General features: G+C 40.9%; 1 protein-coding gene across 3 annotated transcripts in view; it reads right to left on the bottom strand.

Annotated features, from left to right (window-relative positions):
* The window catches only part of arnt2 (aryl-hydrocarbon receptor nuclear translocator 2), a 376808-nt gene that overhangs the window by 92106 nt on the left and 266200 nt on the right, over positions 1–18502 (bottom strand). For all 3 annotated transcript variants that reach the window (XM_084307418.1, XM_084307419.1, XM_084307420.1), the window contains exon 11: positions 5498–5572. In XM_084307418.1, coding sequence (XP_084163544.1) covers positions 5498–5572 — 75 coding nt within the window. The remainder of the gene's footprint in view (positions 1–5497; positions 5573–18502) is intronic.

The raw sequence follows: 18502 nt of genomic DNA, 5'->3' as shown, positions 1-18502 counted from the left end.
TTACAACCTCACAACCACATCTCCTCCTCGTTACAACCTCACAACCACATCTTCTCCTCGTTACAACCTCACAACCACATCTTCTCCTCGTTACAACCTCACAACCACATCTCCTCCTTGTTACAACCTCACAACCAGGGTGGGAAGCCGGTGGGGTATGTGTCCTGGTCATTGTAAACAGCGACTCCTACTGGTCGGTCGGGGCGCCTGTTCAGCACTGAAGGGATCTGGGGGAGATAGTGTGATCCTTCCACGCGTTACATTCCCCCAGTGAGAGTCCTCGCTGTCAGGTGAAAAGAAGCGGCTGGAAGTATCGGAGAAAGGCATGTGGTAGTCTTCACCCTCCCTAGGCTGACAGTAGGGGGCAAATGTGCGCAACGGCCAGGAAGGGAATTGGCATAACGACTAAATTGGGATGGGAGAAAAATACGGAAAAAAGGGGGGGAGAAAAAATAGATTAAAAAATAATAATAAACGTGTTGTTGTCATCGCGGAAATCGGCCATTTTGAATTACCGGCCGTCGGTGAATGTAGTCATTTTGAGAAGAGGACATCCAGAGCTTTCAATGAGCATTGGCATTTTTCAGAACTACACTTCCCAAAGGCTTCTAGCGTTTTGCAAGCTAATTTTTTCCTGATTATTATTTTTTATTTTTCTTATTACTCTGGATTATATACCACAAAACTGAACGTTATTGGCATATATTGGTCAATGGTCTCTAACTACACACCCTCAAGACCCCTACGCTCTGCATCTTCTGGCCGCCTCAGATCTACTCCTATCCGAGCTCCGGGAGGGTCATCAAAGAGAAGTCGCCTATTCTCGGTCCTTGCCCCACAATGGTGGAACGAACTTCCCACCACAGGTAGGACAGCCGAAACCCGTCCAATCTTTCGCCGTAGACTAAAGACGCACTTCTTCAATCATTATCTGAAATAAAAAAATTTAATAAAATAAAAACTCTAACCCTAACTAACCTTACTGTCATGCACTTGTCCTAATATACTAACCTACACTATAACACTCAACACTTTGATGAACATTGTTACTCAGCTGATAGAGTTGTACCCTTCCTGCTGTCTTGTACAAAACTTGTAAGTCGCTTTGGATAAAAGTGTCAGCTAAATGACAAAATGTAAATGTGTATATTGGAGCGCAGTTAGTTTGTCTCCTCTATTTTGAGCATTTAGCAACCATCCAAGTTGAAATCAGTTTAAAAATGGCGGAGTTCTGGCAAGAATAAAAAACCTACTGTACATACAGTAGATTTCATTATCTGTTCTTCATGCACACCTGGTCATACTAAATCCAAATTGAACTCGGCCATTTGAAAGATAAGATTTGGCACAATCCATAAATGTGCGAATTGGCTATAATAAAGTAATTTATAGGCCTGCTATTCTATATTCTATAATAATATTTCAAATTGCATTGGTCCGGATGGGAGATTTCAGTACTGTATCTACGAAACCTTCTGTTTAATCATCTTCCCTTTATTCATTTCCTTCTATTTGTTGTACACGTGATCTCAAGAAGGTACTGAACGAGCTCAGTGGCAGTTTCTTATGTCTGGTCATTTTTAGCATGGTGTTATTCACTGTCAAAGATGCAAAGAAAAATCATAATTCATATTCTCCTTTGTTTCATCACAATTTAAGCAAGCCTAGTAATAGACACAATATTTCTGACACTGGGAATACATTCACTGAGGTCCATAGATGTCCCTAAATACCAAGAGCATGCATATTTTGCGTGTGTATTTTAGGTGGATTTTCAGAAAATAGGGCTCCGGGCTTAAGAGGTTAACAAGAAAAACAGGATTTCAAGACTCAAAACGAGATTCCATTACTGGATATCTTTTGCAGTGTGATACTGCTGCTGATGCTGCTTCCTGTTCATTACTGAGTGCCAGTTTGATTGATTACTTTCACTGAACAACATTGACTTAGAATATAGACTTATATTCTAACTAATATAGCCCATTAGTTTGGGGTCATTACACAGAAATGATCGCGGCATAATCAATGTCTCTGCATTAGGAGAGATCTTGCATCCATCTACCAGCCCGAGCCCTAATCCAGCCCTCAAGGAGAGGACTTGTCCTCTCAGTTTCCGTCCTCACCTTCCTCCTCCCTCCCCCTGAGCTACCGGAGCTTCTACTTGTCCACGGCCTCTCTGTTCTCCTCTCCCCTCTCCTCCTGTCTTCTCCTTCTCTTATCTGGAGCTGTCATCACCCCTTGCCGTCTGTCTGCTCATTACAGCGGCTCAGAGTGACAGAGAGGACAGACGGCCTCCAGACACTTACATCTGCAGCCTCACAGAGTCGTGTCACGACTGATAATGATGTCCTGTTTCACCACATCACCCTGGTCCTCCGTCACCAGGATGGATGACACGACCATATCACCCTGATGTATTATTATTATTATTATTATTATTATTATTATTATTATTATTATTATTATTATTCAAATTATTATTATTATTATTATTAAATTATTAAATTATTATTATTATTATTATTATTATTATTATTATTATTATTATTATTATTATTATTATTATTATTATTATTATTATTATTATTATTATTATTATTATGGTTTATTACTGCAGTGGTTCTCACCATGGGGTCTGGCCTCCTGGAAGGTATTCCAGAGAGTCCCCGTACAAAAAATAGCTTTAACACTTTAACTGCCGAAGGTTAAATTCATGATATACCATCCCTTGCCAGCTCTATTTGTCTATGGAGAAGTTCCCCTTCTTTGCAGGGCTATAACTTTTCAAATTCTATTGCTAGATTGCCATTATTAGGGCCCATTCAATGTCCTATATGTATTGTTCAGGGTGTATGAACGTTAAACTTTTTCATTCACATATTCATACTAAAATATGATCTAAAGTATAAGTATGTTTTCATCTCTTTCTGCAGCTTTCTCCAGAACGTGATTTATAGCCCCAAATGCATTATATTGATGATCAAATACAGTTTGGTAGCGATCGGTGCCAGATGAAAAATTTCAAATGGACATGCTTCTAGAAGTTTCTACGTATCATCTGATGATGACCGGATGGGCGGGGGATCGTTTATAATTCCGTGGGCAACGTTATACCATTCATCTAATGTGGGTCAAATGTTCATTATAGCAGTTAGTGTCGAACACGGTAATACTACACGCTAAAACTCACCCCAGTCTCCGCGGGCCGTTGGGCGATCAGCGTGGGGTAGACAGTTTTCCATTATGGGATGTCGAAATACCCGGTCCATTTCCAGGTTGTATAATAGTATATACGTCCAAATAACGTTGTTTATTGAGTTAGGGCGAGCGATCTATTATCGAGTGTTTCAAGATGGAGTCGCGGGAGCTATAGAGTGGCCGGAAGTAATATGGGTGATCAGCACTTCATCCACATGACTTCCTGTTTGGCGCTTCTGCCGATCGGCCACCAGATGGCGCTCTTGAACCGCTAGAGGGTTGAGAGGAGGCCAGCACTGTGTCTCAGGGCTGCGGAGGAAAAATATGATTTCGATCACAGATTTTTGAAATATTGATATTAACACTTTGGGTACCGGGAAACGCTTAAACACGTCATTCCCGGCCATGCTCAAGTTGCCGAAGACGCTTTACAGCGTCTTTGATATCAATATTTCAAAAATCTGGGATTGGATTCATATGTCCCCTCCGCTGGCCTGAGATCCACCAGGAGGACCCACTGAGCTCTCTGGCGGTTCAGGAGCGCCATCTGGTGGCCGATCGGCGCAATCGCTTAACAGGAAGTGCCGTAGAGGTTGTGCTGGACGGCCGTATTACTTCCGGGCACTCGGTACATGTCCCGGGACTCTGGCTCGTCACACTACATAGCGATCGATTGCCAATAACTCGATAAACAACATGATTTGGACGTATATACCATTATACAAGCTGGAGATGGACCGGGTAAATCTACATCCCATAATGATAAAATGTCTACTCTACGATGATCGCCCAACGGCGCGCGGAGACTGGGGTGAGTTTTAGCGTGTAAAGTTACAGTCTTCGATACTAACTGCTATTATCAACATTTGACCCACATTAGATGATTGGTATAACGCTGCCCACGGAATTACAAATGCCCCCTAGCCCATCCGGTCAACATCATATGACGTGTAGTAACTTCTAGAAGTACGTCTAGTTGGAATTTTTTATATCGCGCTGATTGCCATAAAACTGTATTGCATCATCAATATAATGTATTTGGGGCTATAGATCACGTTCTGGAGAAAGCTGCAGAAAGAGATGAAAACATACTTATACATTAGACCATACTTTACTATGAATATGTGAATGAAAAAGTTTAACGTTGCTACACAATGAACAATACATATAGGACTTTGAATGGGCCCTAATAATGGCAATGTAGCAATAGAATTTAAAAAGTTATAGCCCTGCAAAGAAGGGGACTTTCTCTATAGACAAATAGAGCCGGCAACCTACGGTTGATAATGAATTTAACCCATGGCAGCCAAAGTGTTAAAGACGAGTTAGGGCGTCCTCTGCAACTTTAGCATGGCTAGGAAAGACGCCTAAACACGTTTTCGGCACTTAAAGTGTTAATTGCATTCAACTAGAAGTGAGCCGTGACAGGGATCAAGAAGAGACTGCTAACGTTAGCGGCTACAGCAAGTCGATAATAGCCTCAGGTCCAAGCGCAGCCGCATGTCTCGGTAGGACAGTCGACTCAAGAGTACCGCTGCGTCGGCAGAAAAGAGGCACTAATGCCGCCGGGCCTAACAACTCTTCTGGGGAAACCCCATTATCATACAGAATCTAACAACTAATATCCTGTCAAATGGGGAAGCACAGCCTAATGTGCATCAATTTGACGGTCCGCGACAGGAAAGCGGTAGAGAACCAATGCATCGCTCCAGAACTCCATAATAGTGAGGGTCTGACTTGAGCCCCAGGCTGTGTGGTGTGTGATTGAAAATACATCTTTTATTAGGTGACAGGAAGGAGTAGCTCTACAACCAGTGTGACTTAGTGTATTCCTTGGTTGGTTGGTTGGTTGGTTGTTACTAATAGAGGCAAAGCACCTCTCGGACTGGCAGTGTCACTAACTCACTCACACATTAATTAACTGAAGGTCATCTGTCGAAGGTTGTTTGTGAACTTGTCACCAGAACGCCTTTTCACATTGAACAAACCTATCATGGTCCAATATGTGGTAACTTGACACTTTTATCATCAGCTACACAGAAAGCTGAGTAGGTATTGACATGTCTTGAAAAGATATAAACTGCCAACTTGGAAATACTGGTAAATATAAAAGACTTTTTCGCAGGATATGATGTAATATGACGATAGTGACATCTCCTCCATTTACGATCCTTGGTTAGATTTTCACTTGACCGTTTCCTGAGGCAACGGCAACGGCAGCCCAGTCATTCATACACTGAACAAAGGAACACCCCATGAAGCACTTAGCAGACCCGTTGTCAGTGAAGTCCAGTGTTACCTGTTGGAAGCTTTCTCTCAGGTGGCTCTGGTCCTCTGGGTGACAGAAGTCCAGGATGTCCTTCCCCAGTAGGTCCTAGGGGACAGAAGATTAGATTAGATAATAAATCCTTGCTACTTGCGGTAAAAGTAGGCATTGATTACACACAGAAAAACAGACATTTCCACAGAGTGAGAAGCGGCGATAAACATGCCAGCGTCCTCTCAATATCCGGGGGGGAATGTTGCACTGAACATTCCTGGGAAGGACAGAGTTGTCAGTCAAACAGGACGTCTTGAGATGTATCCACGTTTGGCTTTCGGCCAGCACGACATACCGGATGTCAGCAGAAAAAGGGACACCTGCTGTATGTCCCTTTGTTTACATTTGTGTGCAGTGAACAATGCCTGGCTGTGATGAATGTGTTATGAATGTTGGAGCCTGTACAGGTTTAGAATGTTACATTTTAACGTGTCCCTCCTAAGGGTTTATTCTCCAAGGACATTTACACATGAAAGGAGTTTGGCTTGGTGCTCGCTCACACAGGAGAGACAAAAGCAACACGTCTAGAACTAGAATAATGAATGTAGACCTCCGACAAGGCTCAACGATCTCTCCATTTTACTTCCCCATTCAACATTTTACTGGGTAGGTGACAGAAATAAGATGGAATGGTACTGCTGGAGTCAGAATGGTACTGTAGATACTGAAGGAGTCAGAATGATACTGTGTGTAGATACTGTAGGAGTCAGAATGGTGCTGTAGATACTGTAGGAGTCAGAATGGTACTGTACTTACTGTAGGAGTCAGAATGGTACTGTAGATACTGTAGGAGTCAGAATGGTGCTGTAGATACTGTAGGAGTCAGAATGATACTGTGTGTAGATACTGTAGGAGTCAGAATGGTACTGTAGATACTGAAGGAGTCAGAATGATACTGTGTGTAGATACTGTAGGAGTCAGAATGGTACTGTAGATACTGTATAAGTCAGAATGATACTGTAGATACTGTAGGAGTCAGAATGGTACTGTGTGTAGATACTGAAGGAGTCAGAATGATACTGTGTGTAGATACTGAAGGAGTCAGAATGATACTGTGTGTAGATACTGTAGGAGTCAGAATGGTGCTGTAGATACTGAAGGAGTCAGAATGATACTGTACTTACTGTAGGAGTCAGAATGGTGGTGTAGATACTGTAGGAGTCAGAATGATACTGTGTGTAGATACTGTAGGAGTCAGAATGATACTGTAGATACTGTAGGAGTCAGAATGGTACTGTAGATACTGTAGGAGTCAGAATGATACTGTAGATACTGTAGGAGTCAGAATGGTACTGTAGATACTGTAGGAGTCAGAATGGTACTGTAGATACTGTAGGAGTCAGAATGGTACTGTAGATACTGTAGGAGTCAGAATGGTACTGTAGGAGTCAGAATGGTACTGTAGATACTGAAGGAGTCAGAATGATACTGTAGATACTGTAGGAGTCAGAATGGTACTGTAGATACTGTAGGAGTCAGAATGATACTGTAGATACTGTAGGAGTCAGAATGGTACTGTAGATACTGTAGGAGTCAGAATGGTACTGTAGATACTGAAGGAGTCAGAATGATACTGTGTGTAGATACTGTAGGAGTCAGAATGATACTGTGTGTAGATACTGTAGGAGTCAGAACTTACACTTACACTTTATATTTATTGATAAAGGATTTGCACTACAACTCGTACACCTACTGTGAATTGTACCTAAACTGCACCTCGTCCATTTATGCCTTGCACTATATAGTATTGTATATTAGTACACTGCACAGTATTGTATATTGTATGGTAACTACGTCTACGAACATTGTACATATGTCTAAACTGAACACTGTGACCTCTTTTTTTACTTCTAATTTTTACTATGTTTTTATTTCATACTTACCTTGTCATGCACAGTCTCTGGAGCACAACAGTAAGAAGCATTTTGTACAAAAGTATTCTGTACTTCTGTATGACAACTATTAAAGAAACTTAAAGAAACTTGAGAATGGTACTGTAGATACTGAAGGAGTCAGAATGATACTGTGTGTAGATACTGAAGGAGTCAGAATGATACTGTGTGTAGATACTGTAGGAGTCAGAATGGTACTGTAGGAGTCAGAATGGTACTGTAGATACTGTAGGAGTCAGAATGGTACTGTAGATACTGAAGGAGTCAGAATGGTACTGTACTTACTGTAGGAGTCAGAATGGTGCTGTAGGAGTCAGAATGGTACTGTAGATAATGTAGGAGTCAGAATGGTACTGTAGATACTGAAGGAGTCAGAATGGTACTGTACTTACTGTAGGAGTCAGAATGGTACTGTAGGAGTCAGAATGGTACTGTAGATAATGTAGGAGTCAGAATGGTACTGTGTGTAGATACTGTAGGAGTCAGAATGGTACTGTGTGTAGATACTGTAGGAGTCAGAATGATACTGTAGATACTGAAGGAGTCAGAATGGTACTGTGTGTAGATACTGTAGGAGTCAGAATGATACTGTGTGTAGATACTGAAGGAGTCAGAATGGTACTGTAGATACTGAAGGAGTCAGAATGGTACTGTAGATACTGAAGGAGTCAGAATGGTACTGTGTGTAGATACTGAAGGAGTCAGAATGGTACTGTAGATACTGAAGGAGTCAGAATGATACTGTAGATACTGTAGGAGTCAGAATGGTGCTGTAGATACTGTAGGAGTCAGAATGGTACTGTAGATACTGTAGGAGTCAGAATGGTACTGTAGATACTGTAGGGAGTCAGAATGATACTGTAGATACTGTAGGAGTCAGAATGATACTGTAGATACTGTAGGAGTCAGAATGGTACTGTAGATACTGTAGGAGTCAGAATGGTACTGTAGATACTGTAGGAGTCAGAATGGTACTGTAGATACTGTAGGAGTCAGAATGGTGTAGAGACTGTAGGGAGTCAGAATGATACTGTAGATACTGTAGGAGTCAGAATGGTACTGTAGATACTGTAGGGAGTCAGAATGATACTGTAGATACTGTAGGAGTCAGAATGGTACTGTAGATACTGTAGGGAGTCAGAATGGTACTGTACTTACTGTAGGAGTCAGAATGGTACTGTAGATACTGTAGGAGTCAGAATGGTACTGTGTGTAGATACTGTAGGAGTCAGAATGGTACTGTAGATACTGTAGGAGTCAGAATGATACTGTGTGTAGATACTGTAGGAGTCAGAATGGTACTGTAGATACTGTAGGAGTCAGAATGATACTGTAGATACTGTAGGAGTCAGAATGGTACTGTAGGAGTCAGAATGGTACTGTAGATACTGAAGGAGTCAGAATGATACTGTAGATACTGTAGGAGTCAGAATGGTACTGTAGATACTGTAGGAGTCAGAATGATACTGTAGATACTGTAGGAGTCAGAATGGTACTGTAGATACTGTAGGAGTCAGAATGGTACTGTAGATACTGAAGGAGTCAGAATGATACTGTGTGTAGATACTGTAGGAGTCAGAATGATACTGTGTGTAGATACTGTAGGAGTCAGAACTTACACTTACACTTTATATTTATTGATAAAGGATTTGCACTACAACTCGTACACCTACTGTGAATTGTACCTAAACTGCACCTCGTCCATTTATGCCTTGCACTATATAGTATTGTATATTAGTACACTGCACAGTATTGTATATTGTATGGTAACTACGTCTACGAACATTGTACATATGTCTAAACTGAACACTGTGACCTCTTTTTTTACTTCTAATTTTTACTATGTTTTTATTTCATACTTACCTTGTCATGCACAGTCTCTGGAGCACAACAGTAAGAAGCATTTTGTACAAAAGTATTCTGTACTTCTGTATGACAACTATTAAAGAAACTTAAAGAAACTTGAGAATGGTACTGTAGATACTGAAGGAGTCAGAATGATACTGTGTGTAGATACTGAAGGAGTCAGAATGATACTGTGTGTAGATACTGTAGGAGTCAGAATGGTACTGTAGGAGTCAGAATGGTACTGTAGATACTGTAGGAGTCAGAATGGTACTGTAGATACTGAAGGAGTCAGAATGGTACTGTACTTACTGTAGGAGTCAGAATGGTGCTGTAGGAGTCAGAATGGTACTGTAGATAATGTAGGAGTCAGAATGGTACTGTAGATACTGAAGGAGTCAGAATGGTACTGTACTTACTGTAGGAGTCAGAATGGTACTGTAGGAGTCAGAATGGTACTGTAGATAATGTAGGAGTCAGAATGGTACTGTGTGTAGATACTGTAGGAGTCAGAATGGTACTGTGTGTAGATACTGTAGGAGTCAGAATGATACTGTAGATACTGAAGGAGTCAGAATGGTACTGTGTGTAGATACTGTAGGAGTCAGAATGATACTGTGTGTAGATACTGAAGGAGTCAGAATGGTACTGTAGATACTGAAGGAGTCAGAATGGTACTGTAGATACTGAAGGAGTCAGAATGGTACTGTGTGTAGATACTGAAGGAGTCAGAATGGTACTGTAGATACTGAAGGAGTCAGAATGATACTGTAGATACTGTAGGAGTCAGAATGGTGCTGTAGATACTGTAGGAGTCAGAATGGTACTGTAGATACTGTAGGAGTCAGAATGGTACTGTAGATACTGTAGGGAGTCAGAATGATACTGTAGATACTGTAGGAGTCAGAATGATACTGTAGATACTGTAGGAGTCAGAATGGTACTGTAGATACTGTAGGAGTCAGAATGGTACTGTAGATACTGTAGGAGTCAGAATGGTACTGTAGATACTGTAGGAGTCAGAATGGTGTAGAGACTGTAGGGAGTCAGAATGATACTGTAGATACTGTAGGAGTCAGAATGGTACTGTAGATACTGTAGGGAGTCAGAATGATACTGTAGATACTGTAGGAGTCAGAATGGTACTGTAGATACTGTAGGGAGTCAGAATGGTACTGTACTTACTGTAGGAGTCAGAATGGTACTGTAGATACTGTAGGAGTCAGAATGGTACTGTGTGTAGATACTGTAGGAGTCAGAATGGTACTGTAGATACTGTAGGAGTCAGAATGATACTGTGTGTAGATACTGTAGGAGTCAGAATGGTACTGTAGATACTGTAGGAGTCAGAATGATACTGTAGATACTGTAGGAGTCAGAATGATACTGTGTGTAGATACTGTAGGAGTCAGAATGGTACTGTGTGTAGATACTGTAGGAGTCAGAATGATACTGTGTGTAGATACTGAAGGAGTCAGAATGATACTGTAGATACTGTAGGAGTCAGAATGATACTGTGTGTAGATACTGAAGGAGTCAGAATGGTACTGTAGATACTGTAGGAGTCAGAATGGTACTGTAGATACTGAAGGAGTCAGAATGATACTGTGTGTAGATACTGAAGGAGTCAGAATGATACTGTAGATACTGAAGGAGTCAGAATGATACTGTGTGTAGATACTGAAGGAGTCAGAATGGTACTGTAGATACTGTAGGAGTCAGAATGATACTGTGTGTAGATACTGTAGGAGTCAGAATGATACTGTGTGTAGATACTGTAGGAGTCAGAATGATACTGTGTGTAGATACTGTAGGAGTCAGAATGGTGCTGTAGATACTGTAGGAGTCAGAATGATACTGTGTGTAGATACTGAAGGAGTCAGAATGATACTGTAGATACTGAAGGAGTCAGAATGGTACTGTAGATACTGTAGGAGTCAGAATGATACTGTGTGTAGATACTGAAGGAGTCAGAATGATACTGTGTGTAGATACTGAAGGAGTCAGAATGATACTGTGTGTAGATACTGAAGGAGTCAGAATGGTACTGTGTGTAGATACTGAAGGAGTCAGAATGATACTGTAGATACTGAAGGAGTCAGAATGATACTGTGTGTAGATACTGAAGGAGTCAGAATGATACTGTGTGTAGATACTGAAGGAGTCAGAATGATACTGTGTGTAGATACTGAAGGAGTCAGAATGGTACTGTAGATACTGTAGGAGTCAGAATGATACTGTGTGTAGATACTGTAGGAGTCAGAATGGTACTGTGTGTAGATACTGAAGGAGTCAGAATGATACTGTGTGTAGATACTGTAGGAGTCAGAATGGTACTGTGTGTAGATACTGAAGGAGTCAGAATGATACTGTGTGTAGATACTGTAGGAGTCAGAATGATACTGTGTGTAGATACTGTAGGAGTCAGAATGGTACTGTAGATACTGTAGGAGTCAGAATGGTACTGTAGATACTGAAGGAGTCAGAATGATACTGTAGATACTGTAGGAGTCAGAATGGTACTGTAGATACTGAAGGAGTCAGAATGATACTGTGTGTAGATACTGTAGGAGTCAGAATGGTACTGTAGATACTGTAGGAGTCAGAATGATACTGTAGATACTGTAGGAGTCAGAATGATACTGTAGATACTGTAGGAGTCAGAATGGTACTGTAGATACTGTAGGAGTCAGAATGATACTGTGTGTAGATACTGTAGGAGTCAGAATGATACTGTAGATACTGTAGGAGTCAGAATGGTACTGTAGATACTGAAGGAGTCAGAATGGTACTGTACTTACTGTAGGAGTCAGAATGGTGCTGTAGGAGTCAGAATGGTACTGTAGGAGTCAGAGTGGTACTGTAGATACTGAAGGAGTCAGAATGGTACTGTACTTACTGTAGGAGTCAGAATGGTACTGTAGGAGTCAGAATGGTACTGTAGATAATGTAGGAGTCAGAATGGTACTGTAGATACTGTAGGAGTCAGAATGATACTGTAGATACTGTAGGAGTCAGAATGGTACTGTAGATACTGTAGGAGTCAGAATGGTACTGTAGATACTGTAGGAGTCAGAATGGTACTGTAGGAGTCAGAATGGTACTGTAGATACTGAAGGAGTCAGAATGGTACTGTGTGTAGATACTGAAGGAGTCAGAATGATACTGTAGATACTGTAGGAGTCAGAATGGTACTGTGTGTAGATACTGTAGGAGTCAGAATGGTACTGTGTGTAGATACTGAAGGAGTCAGAATGATACTGTAGATACTGTAGGAGTCAGAATGGTACTGTGTGTAGATACTGAAGGAGTCAGAATGATACTGTGTGTAGATACTGTAGGAGTCAGAATGATACTGTAGATACTGTAGGAGTCAGAATGGTACTGTAGATACTGTAGGAGTCAGAATGGTACTGTAGATACTGTAGGAGTCAGAATGGTACTGTAGATACTGTAGGAGTCAGAATGGTACTGTAGATACTGTAGGGAGTCAGAATGATACTGTAGATACTGTAGGAGTCAGAATGGTACTGTAGATACTGAAGGAGTCAGAATGATACTGTAGATACTGAAGGAGTCAGAATGGTACTGTGTGTAGATACTGTAGGAGTCAGAATGATACTGTAGATACTGAAGGAGTCAGAATGGTACTGTGTGTAGATACTGTAGGGAGTCAGAATGATACTGTAGATACTGAAGGAGTCAGAATGGTACTGTGTGTAGATACTGTAGGAGTCAGAATGGTACTGTGTGTAGATACTGTAGGAGTCAGAATGATACTGTGTGTAGATACTGTAGGAGTCAGAATGGTACTGTAGATACTGTAGGAGTCAGAATGATACTGTGTGTAGATACTGTAGGAGTCAGAATGGTACTGTAGATACTGTAGGAGTCAGAATGATACTGTAGATACTGTAGGAGTCAGAATGATACTGTGTGTAGATACTGTATGAGTCAGAATGGTACTGTGTGTAGATACTGTAGGAGTCAGAATGATACTGTGTGTAGATACTGAAGGAGTCAGAATGATACTGTAGATACTGTAGGAGTCAGAATGATACTGTGTGTAGATACTGAAGGAGTCAGAATGATACTGTAGATACTGTAGGAGTCAGAATGGTACTGTAGATACTGTAGGAGTCAGAATGATACTGTGTGTAGATACTGTAGGAGTCAGAATGGTACTGTAGATACTGTAGGAGTCAGAATGGTACTGTAAATACTGTAGGAGTCAGAATGATACTGTGTGTAGATACTGTAGGAGTCAGAATGATACAGTACTGTGTGTAGATACTGTAGGAGTCAGAATGATACTGTGTGTAGATACTGTAGGAGTCAGAATGATACTGTGTGTAGATACTGTAGGAGTCAGAATGGTACTGTAGATACTGAAGGAGTCAGAATGATACTGTGTGTAGATACTGAAGGAGTCAGAATGATACTGTAGATACTGAAGGAGTCAGAATGGTACTGTAGATACTGTAGGAGTCAGAATGATACTGTGTGTAGATACTGAAGGAGTCAGAATGATACTGTGTGTAGATACTGAAGGAGTCAGAATGATACTGTGTGTAGATACAGAAGGAGTCAGAATGGTACTGTGTGTAGATACTGAAGGAGTCAGAATGATACTGTAGATACTGAAGGAGTCAGAATGATACTGTAGATACTGAAGGAGTCAGAATGATACTGTGTGTAGATACTGAAGGAGTCAGAATGGTACTGTGTGTAGATACTGTAGGAGTCAGAATGATACTGTGTGTAGATACTGAAGGAGTCAGAATGGTACTGTGTGTAGATACTGTAGGAGTCAGAATGGTACTGTGTGTAGATACTGAAGGAGTCAGAATGGTACTGTGTGTAGATACTGTAGGAGTCAGAATGGTACTGTGTGTAGATACTGAAGGAGTCAGAATGATACTGTGTGTAGATACTGTAGGAGTCAGAATGATACTGTGTGTAGATACTGTAGGAGTCAGAATGGTACTGTAGATACTGTAGGAGTCAGAATGGTACTGTAGATACTATAGGAGTCAGAATGATACTGTAGATACTGTAGGAGTCAGAATGGTACTGTAGATACTGTAGGAGTCAGAATGATACTGTAGATACTGTAGGAGTCAGAATGGTACTGTAGATACTGTAGGAGTCAGAATGGTACTGTAGATACTGTAGGAGTCAGAATGGTACTGTAGATACTATAGGAGTCAGAATGATACTGTAGATACTGTAGGAGTCAGAATGGTACTGTAGATACTGTAGGAGTCAGAATGGTACTGTAGATACTATAGGAGTCAGAATGATACTGTAGATACTGTAGGAGTCAGAATGGTACTGTAGATACTGTAGGAGTCAGAATGATACTGTAGATACTGTAGGAGTCAGAATGGTACTGTAGATACTGTAGGAGTCAGAATGGTACTGTAGATACTGTAGGAGTCAGAATGGTACTGTAGATACTATAGGAGTCAGAATGATACTGTAGATACTGTAGGAGTCAGAATGGTACTGTAGATACTGTAGGAGTCAGAATGGTACTGTAGATACTGTAGGAGTCAGAATGATACTGTAGATACTGTAGGAGTCAGAATGGTACTGTAGATACTGTAGGAGTCAGAATGATACTGTAGATACTGTAGGAGTCAGAATGGTACTGTAGATACTGTAGGAGTCAGAATGATACTGTGTGTAGATACTGTAGGGAGTCAGAATGGTACTGTAGATACTATAGGAGTCAGAATGATACTGTAGATACTGTAGGAGTCAGAATGGTACTGTAGATACTGTAGGAGTCAGAATGGTACTGTAGATACTGTAGGAGTCAGAATGATACTGTAGATACTGTAGGAGTCAGAATGGTACTGTAGATACTGTAGGAGTCAGAATGATACTGTAGATACTGTAGGAGTCAGAATGGTACTGTAGATACTATAGGAGTCAGAATGATACTGTAGATACTGTAGGAGTCAGAATGGTACTGTAGATACTGTAGGAGTCAGAATGGTACTGTAGATACTGTAGGAGTCAGAATGATACTGTAGATACTGTAGGAGTCAGAATGGTACTGTAGATACTGTAGGAGTCAGAATGATACTGTAGATACTGTAGGAGTCAGAATGGTACTGTAGATACTGTAGGAGTCAGAATGATACTGTGTGTAGATACTGTAGGGAGTCAGAATGGTACTGTAGATACTGTAGGAGTCAGAATGGTACTGTAGATACTGTAGGAGTCAGAATGGTACTGTAGATACTGTAGGAGTCAGAATGGTACTGTGGATACTGTAGGAGTCAGAATGGTACTGTACTTACTGTAGGAGTCAGAATGGTACTGTAGGAGTCAGAATGGTACTGTAGGAGTCAGAATGGTACTGTAGATACTGTAGGAGTCAGAATGGTACTGTAGGAGTCAGAATGGTACTGTAGATACTGTAGGAGTCAGAATGGTACTGTAGATACTGTAGGAGTCAGAATGGTACTGTACTTACTGTAGGAGTCAGAATGGTACTGTAGATACTGTAGGGAGTCAGAATGGTACTGTACTTACTGTAGGAGTCAGAATGGTACTGTAGATACTGTAGGAGTCAGAATGGTACTGTACTTACTGTAGGAGTCAGAATGGTACTGTAGGAGTCAGAATGGTACTGTACTTACTGTAGGAGTCAGAATGATACTGTACTTACTGTAGGAGTCAGAATGGTGGTGTAGATACTGTAGGAGTCAGAATGATACTGTGTGTAGATACTGTAGGAGTCAGAATGGTACTGTACTTACTGTAGGAGTCAGAATGGTACTGTAGATACTGTAGGAGTCAGAATGGTACTGTAGATACTGTAGGAGTCAGAATGGTGGTGTAGATACTGTAGGAGTCAGAATGATACTGTACTTACTGTAGGCGTCAGAATGGTACTGTAGATACTGTAGGAGTCAGAATGGTACTGTAGATACTGTAGGAGTCAGAATGGTGCTGTAGATACTGTAGGAGTCAGAATGGTACTGTGTGTAGATACTGTAGGAGTCAGAATGGTGCTGTAGATACTGTAGGAGTCAGAATGGTACTGTACTTACTGTAGGAGTCAGAATGGTACTGTAGATACTGTAGGAGTCAGAATGGTACTGTAGATACTGTAGGAGTCAGAATTGTACTGTAGATACTATAGGAGTCAGAATGATACTGTAGATACTGTAGGAGTCAGAATGGTACTGTGTGTAGATACTGTAGGAGTCAGAATGATACTGTGTGTAGATACTGAAGGAGTCAGAATGGTACTGTGTGTAGATACTGTAGGAGTCAGAATGGTACTGTAGATACTGTAGGAGTCAGAATGGTACTGTGTGTAGATACTGTAGGAGTCAGAATGATACTGTGTGTAGATACTGAAGGAGTCAGAATGATACTGTGTGTAGATACTGAAGGAGTCAGAATGATACTGTGTGTAGATACTGTAGGAGTCAGAATGGTACTGTGTGTAGATACTGTAGGAGTCAGAATGGTACTGTGTGTAGATACTGTAGGAGTCAGAATGATACTGTGTGTAGATACTGTAGGAGTCAGAATGGTACTGTGTGTAGATACTGTAGGGAGTCAGAATGGTACTGTGTGTAGATACTGTAGGAGTCAGAATGATACTGTAGATACTGAAGGAGTCAGAATGATACTGTGTGTAGATACTGAAGGAGTCAGAATGATACTGTGTGTAGATACTGTAGGAGTCAGAATGATACTGTGTGTAGATACTGAAGGAGTCAGAATGATACTGTGTAGATACTGATAGGAGTCAGAATGAATACTGAGTGTAGATACTGTAGGAGTCAGAATGGTTAATGTAGATACTGTAGGTCAGAATATCGGTGTAGTTACTGTACGAGTCAGGAATGATACTGTGTTAGATACTGGAGTCAGAATGATACTGTGTGTAGATACTGAAGGAGTCAGAATGGTACTGTAGATACTGAAGGAGTCAGAATGGTACTGTAGATACTGAAGGAGTCAGAATGGTACTGTGTGTAGATACTGAAGGAGTCAGAATGGTACTGTAGATACTGAAGGAGTCAGAATGATACTGTAGATACTGTAGGAGTCAGAATGGTGCTGTAGATACTGTAGGAGTCAGAATGGTACTGTAGATACTGTAAGAGTCAGAATGGTACTGTAGATACTGTAGGGAGTCAGAATGATACTGTAGATACTGTAGGAGTCAGAATGATACTGTAGATACTGTAGGAGTCAGAATGGTACTGTAGATACTGTAGGAGTCAGAATGGTACTGTAGATACTGTAGGAGTCAGAATGGTACTGTAGATACTGTAGGAGTCAGAATGGTGTAGAGACTGTAGGGAGTCAGAATGATACTGTAGATACTGTAAGAGTCAGAATGGTACTGTAGATACTGTAGGGAGTCAGAATGATACTGTAGATACTGTAGGAGTCAGAATGGTACTGTAGATACTGTAGGGAGTCAGAATGGTACTGTACTTACTGTAGGAGTCAGAATGGTACTGTAGATACTGTAGGAGTCAGAATGGTACTGTGTGTAGATACTGTAGGAGTCAGAATGGTACTGTAGATACTGTAGGAGTCAGAATGATACTGTGTGTAGATACTGTAGGAGTCAGAATGGTACTGTAGATACTGTAGGAGTCAGAATGATACTGTAGATACTGTAGGAGTCAGAATGATACTGTGTGTAGATACTGTAGGAGTCAGAATGGTACTGTGTGTAGATACTGTAGGAGTCAGAATGATACTGTGTGTAGATACTGAAGGAGTCAGAATGATACTGTAGATACTGTAGGAGTCAGAATGATACTGTGTGTAGATACTGAAGGAGTCAGAATGGTACTGTAGATACTGTAGGAGTCAGAATGGTACTGTAGATACTGAAGGAGTCAGAATGATACTGTGTGTAGATACTGAAGGAGTCAGAATGATACTGTAGATACTGAAGGAGTCAGAATGATACTGTGTGTAGATACTGAAGGAGTCAGAATGGTACTGTAGATACTGTAGGAGTCAGAATGATACTGTGTGTAGATACTGTAGGAGTCAGAATGATACTGTGTGTAGATACTGTAGGAGTCAGAATGATACTGTGTGTAGATACTGTAGGAGTCAGAATGGTGCTGTAGATACTGTAGGAGTCAGAATGATACTGTGTGTAGATACTGAAGGAGTCAGAATGATACTGTAGATACTGAAGGAGTCAGAATGGTACTGTAGATACTGTAGGAGTCAGAATGATACTGTG

Source organism: Notolepis coatsorum (assembly GCF_963971535.1).
Source record: "Notolepis coatsorum genome assembly, chromosome: 2".
Taxonomy (NCBI): Eukaryota; Metazoa; Chordata; class Actinopteri; order Aulopiformes; family Paralepididae; genus Notolepis; species Notolepis coatsorum.
The sequence above is the reverse complement of the archived record's forward strand: the minus strand, read 5'-3'. Positions and strand labels throughout refer to the sequence as shown.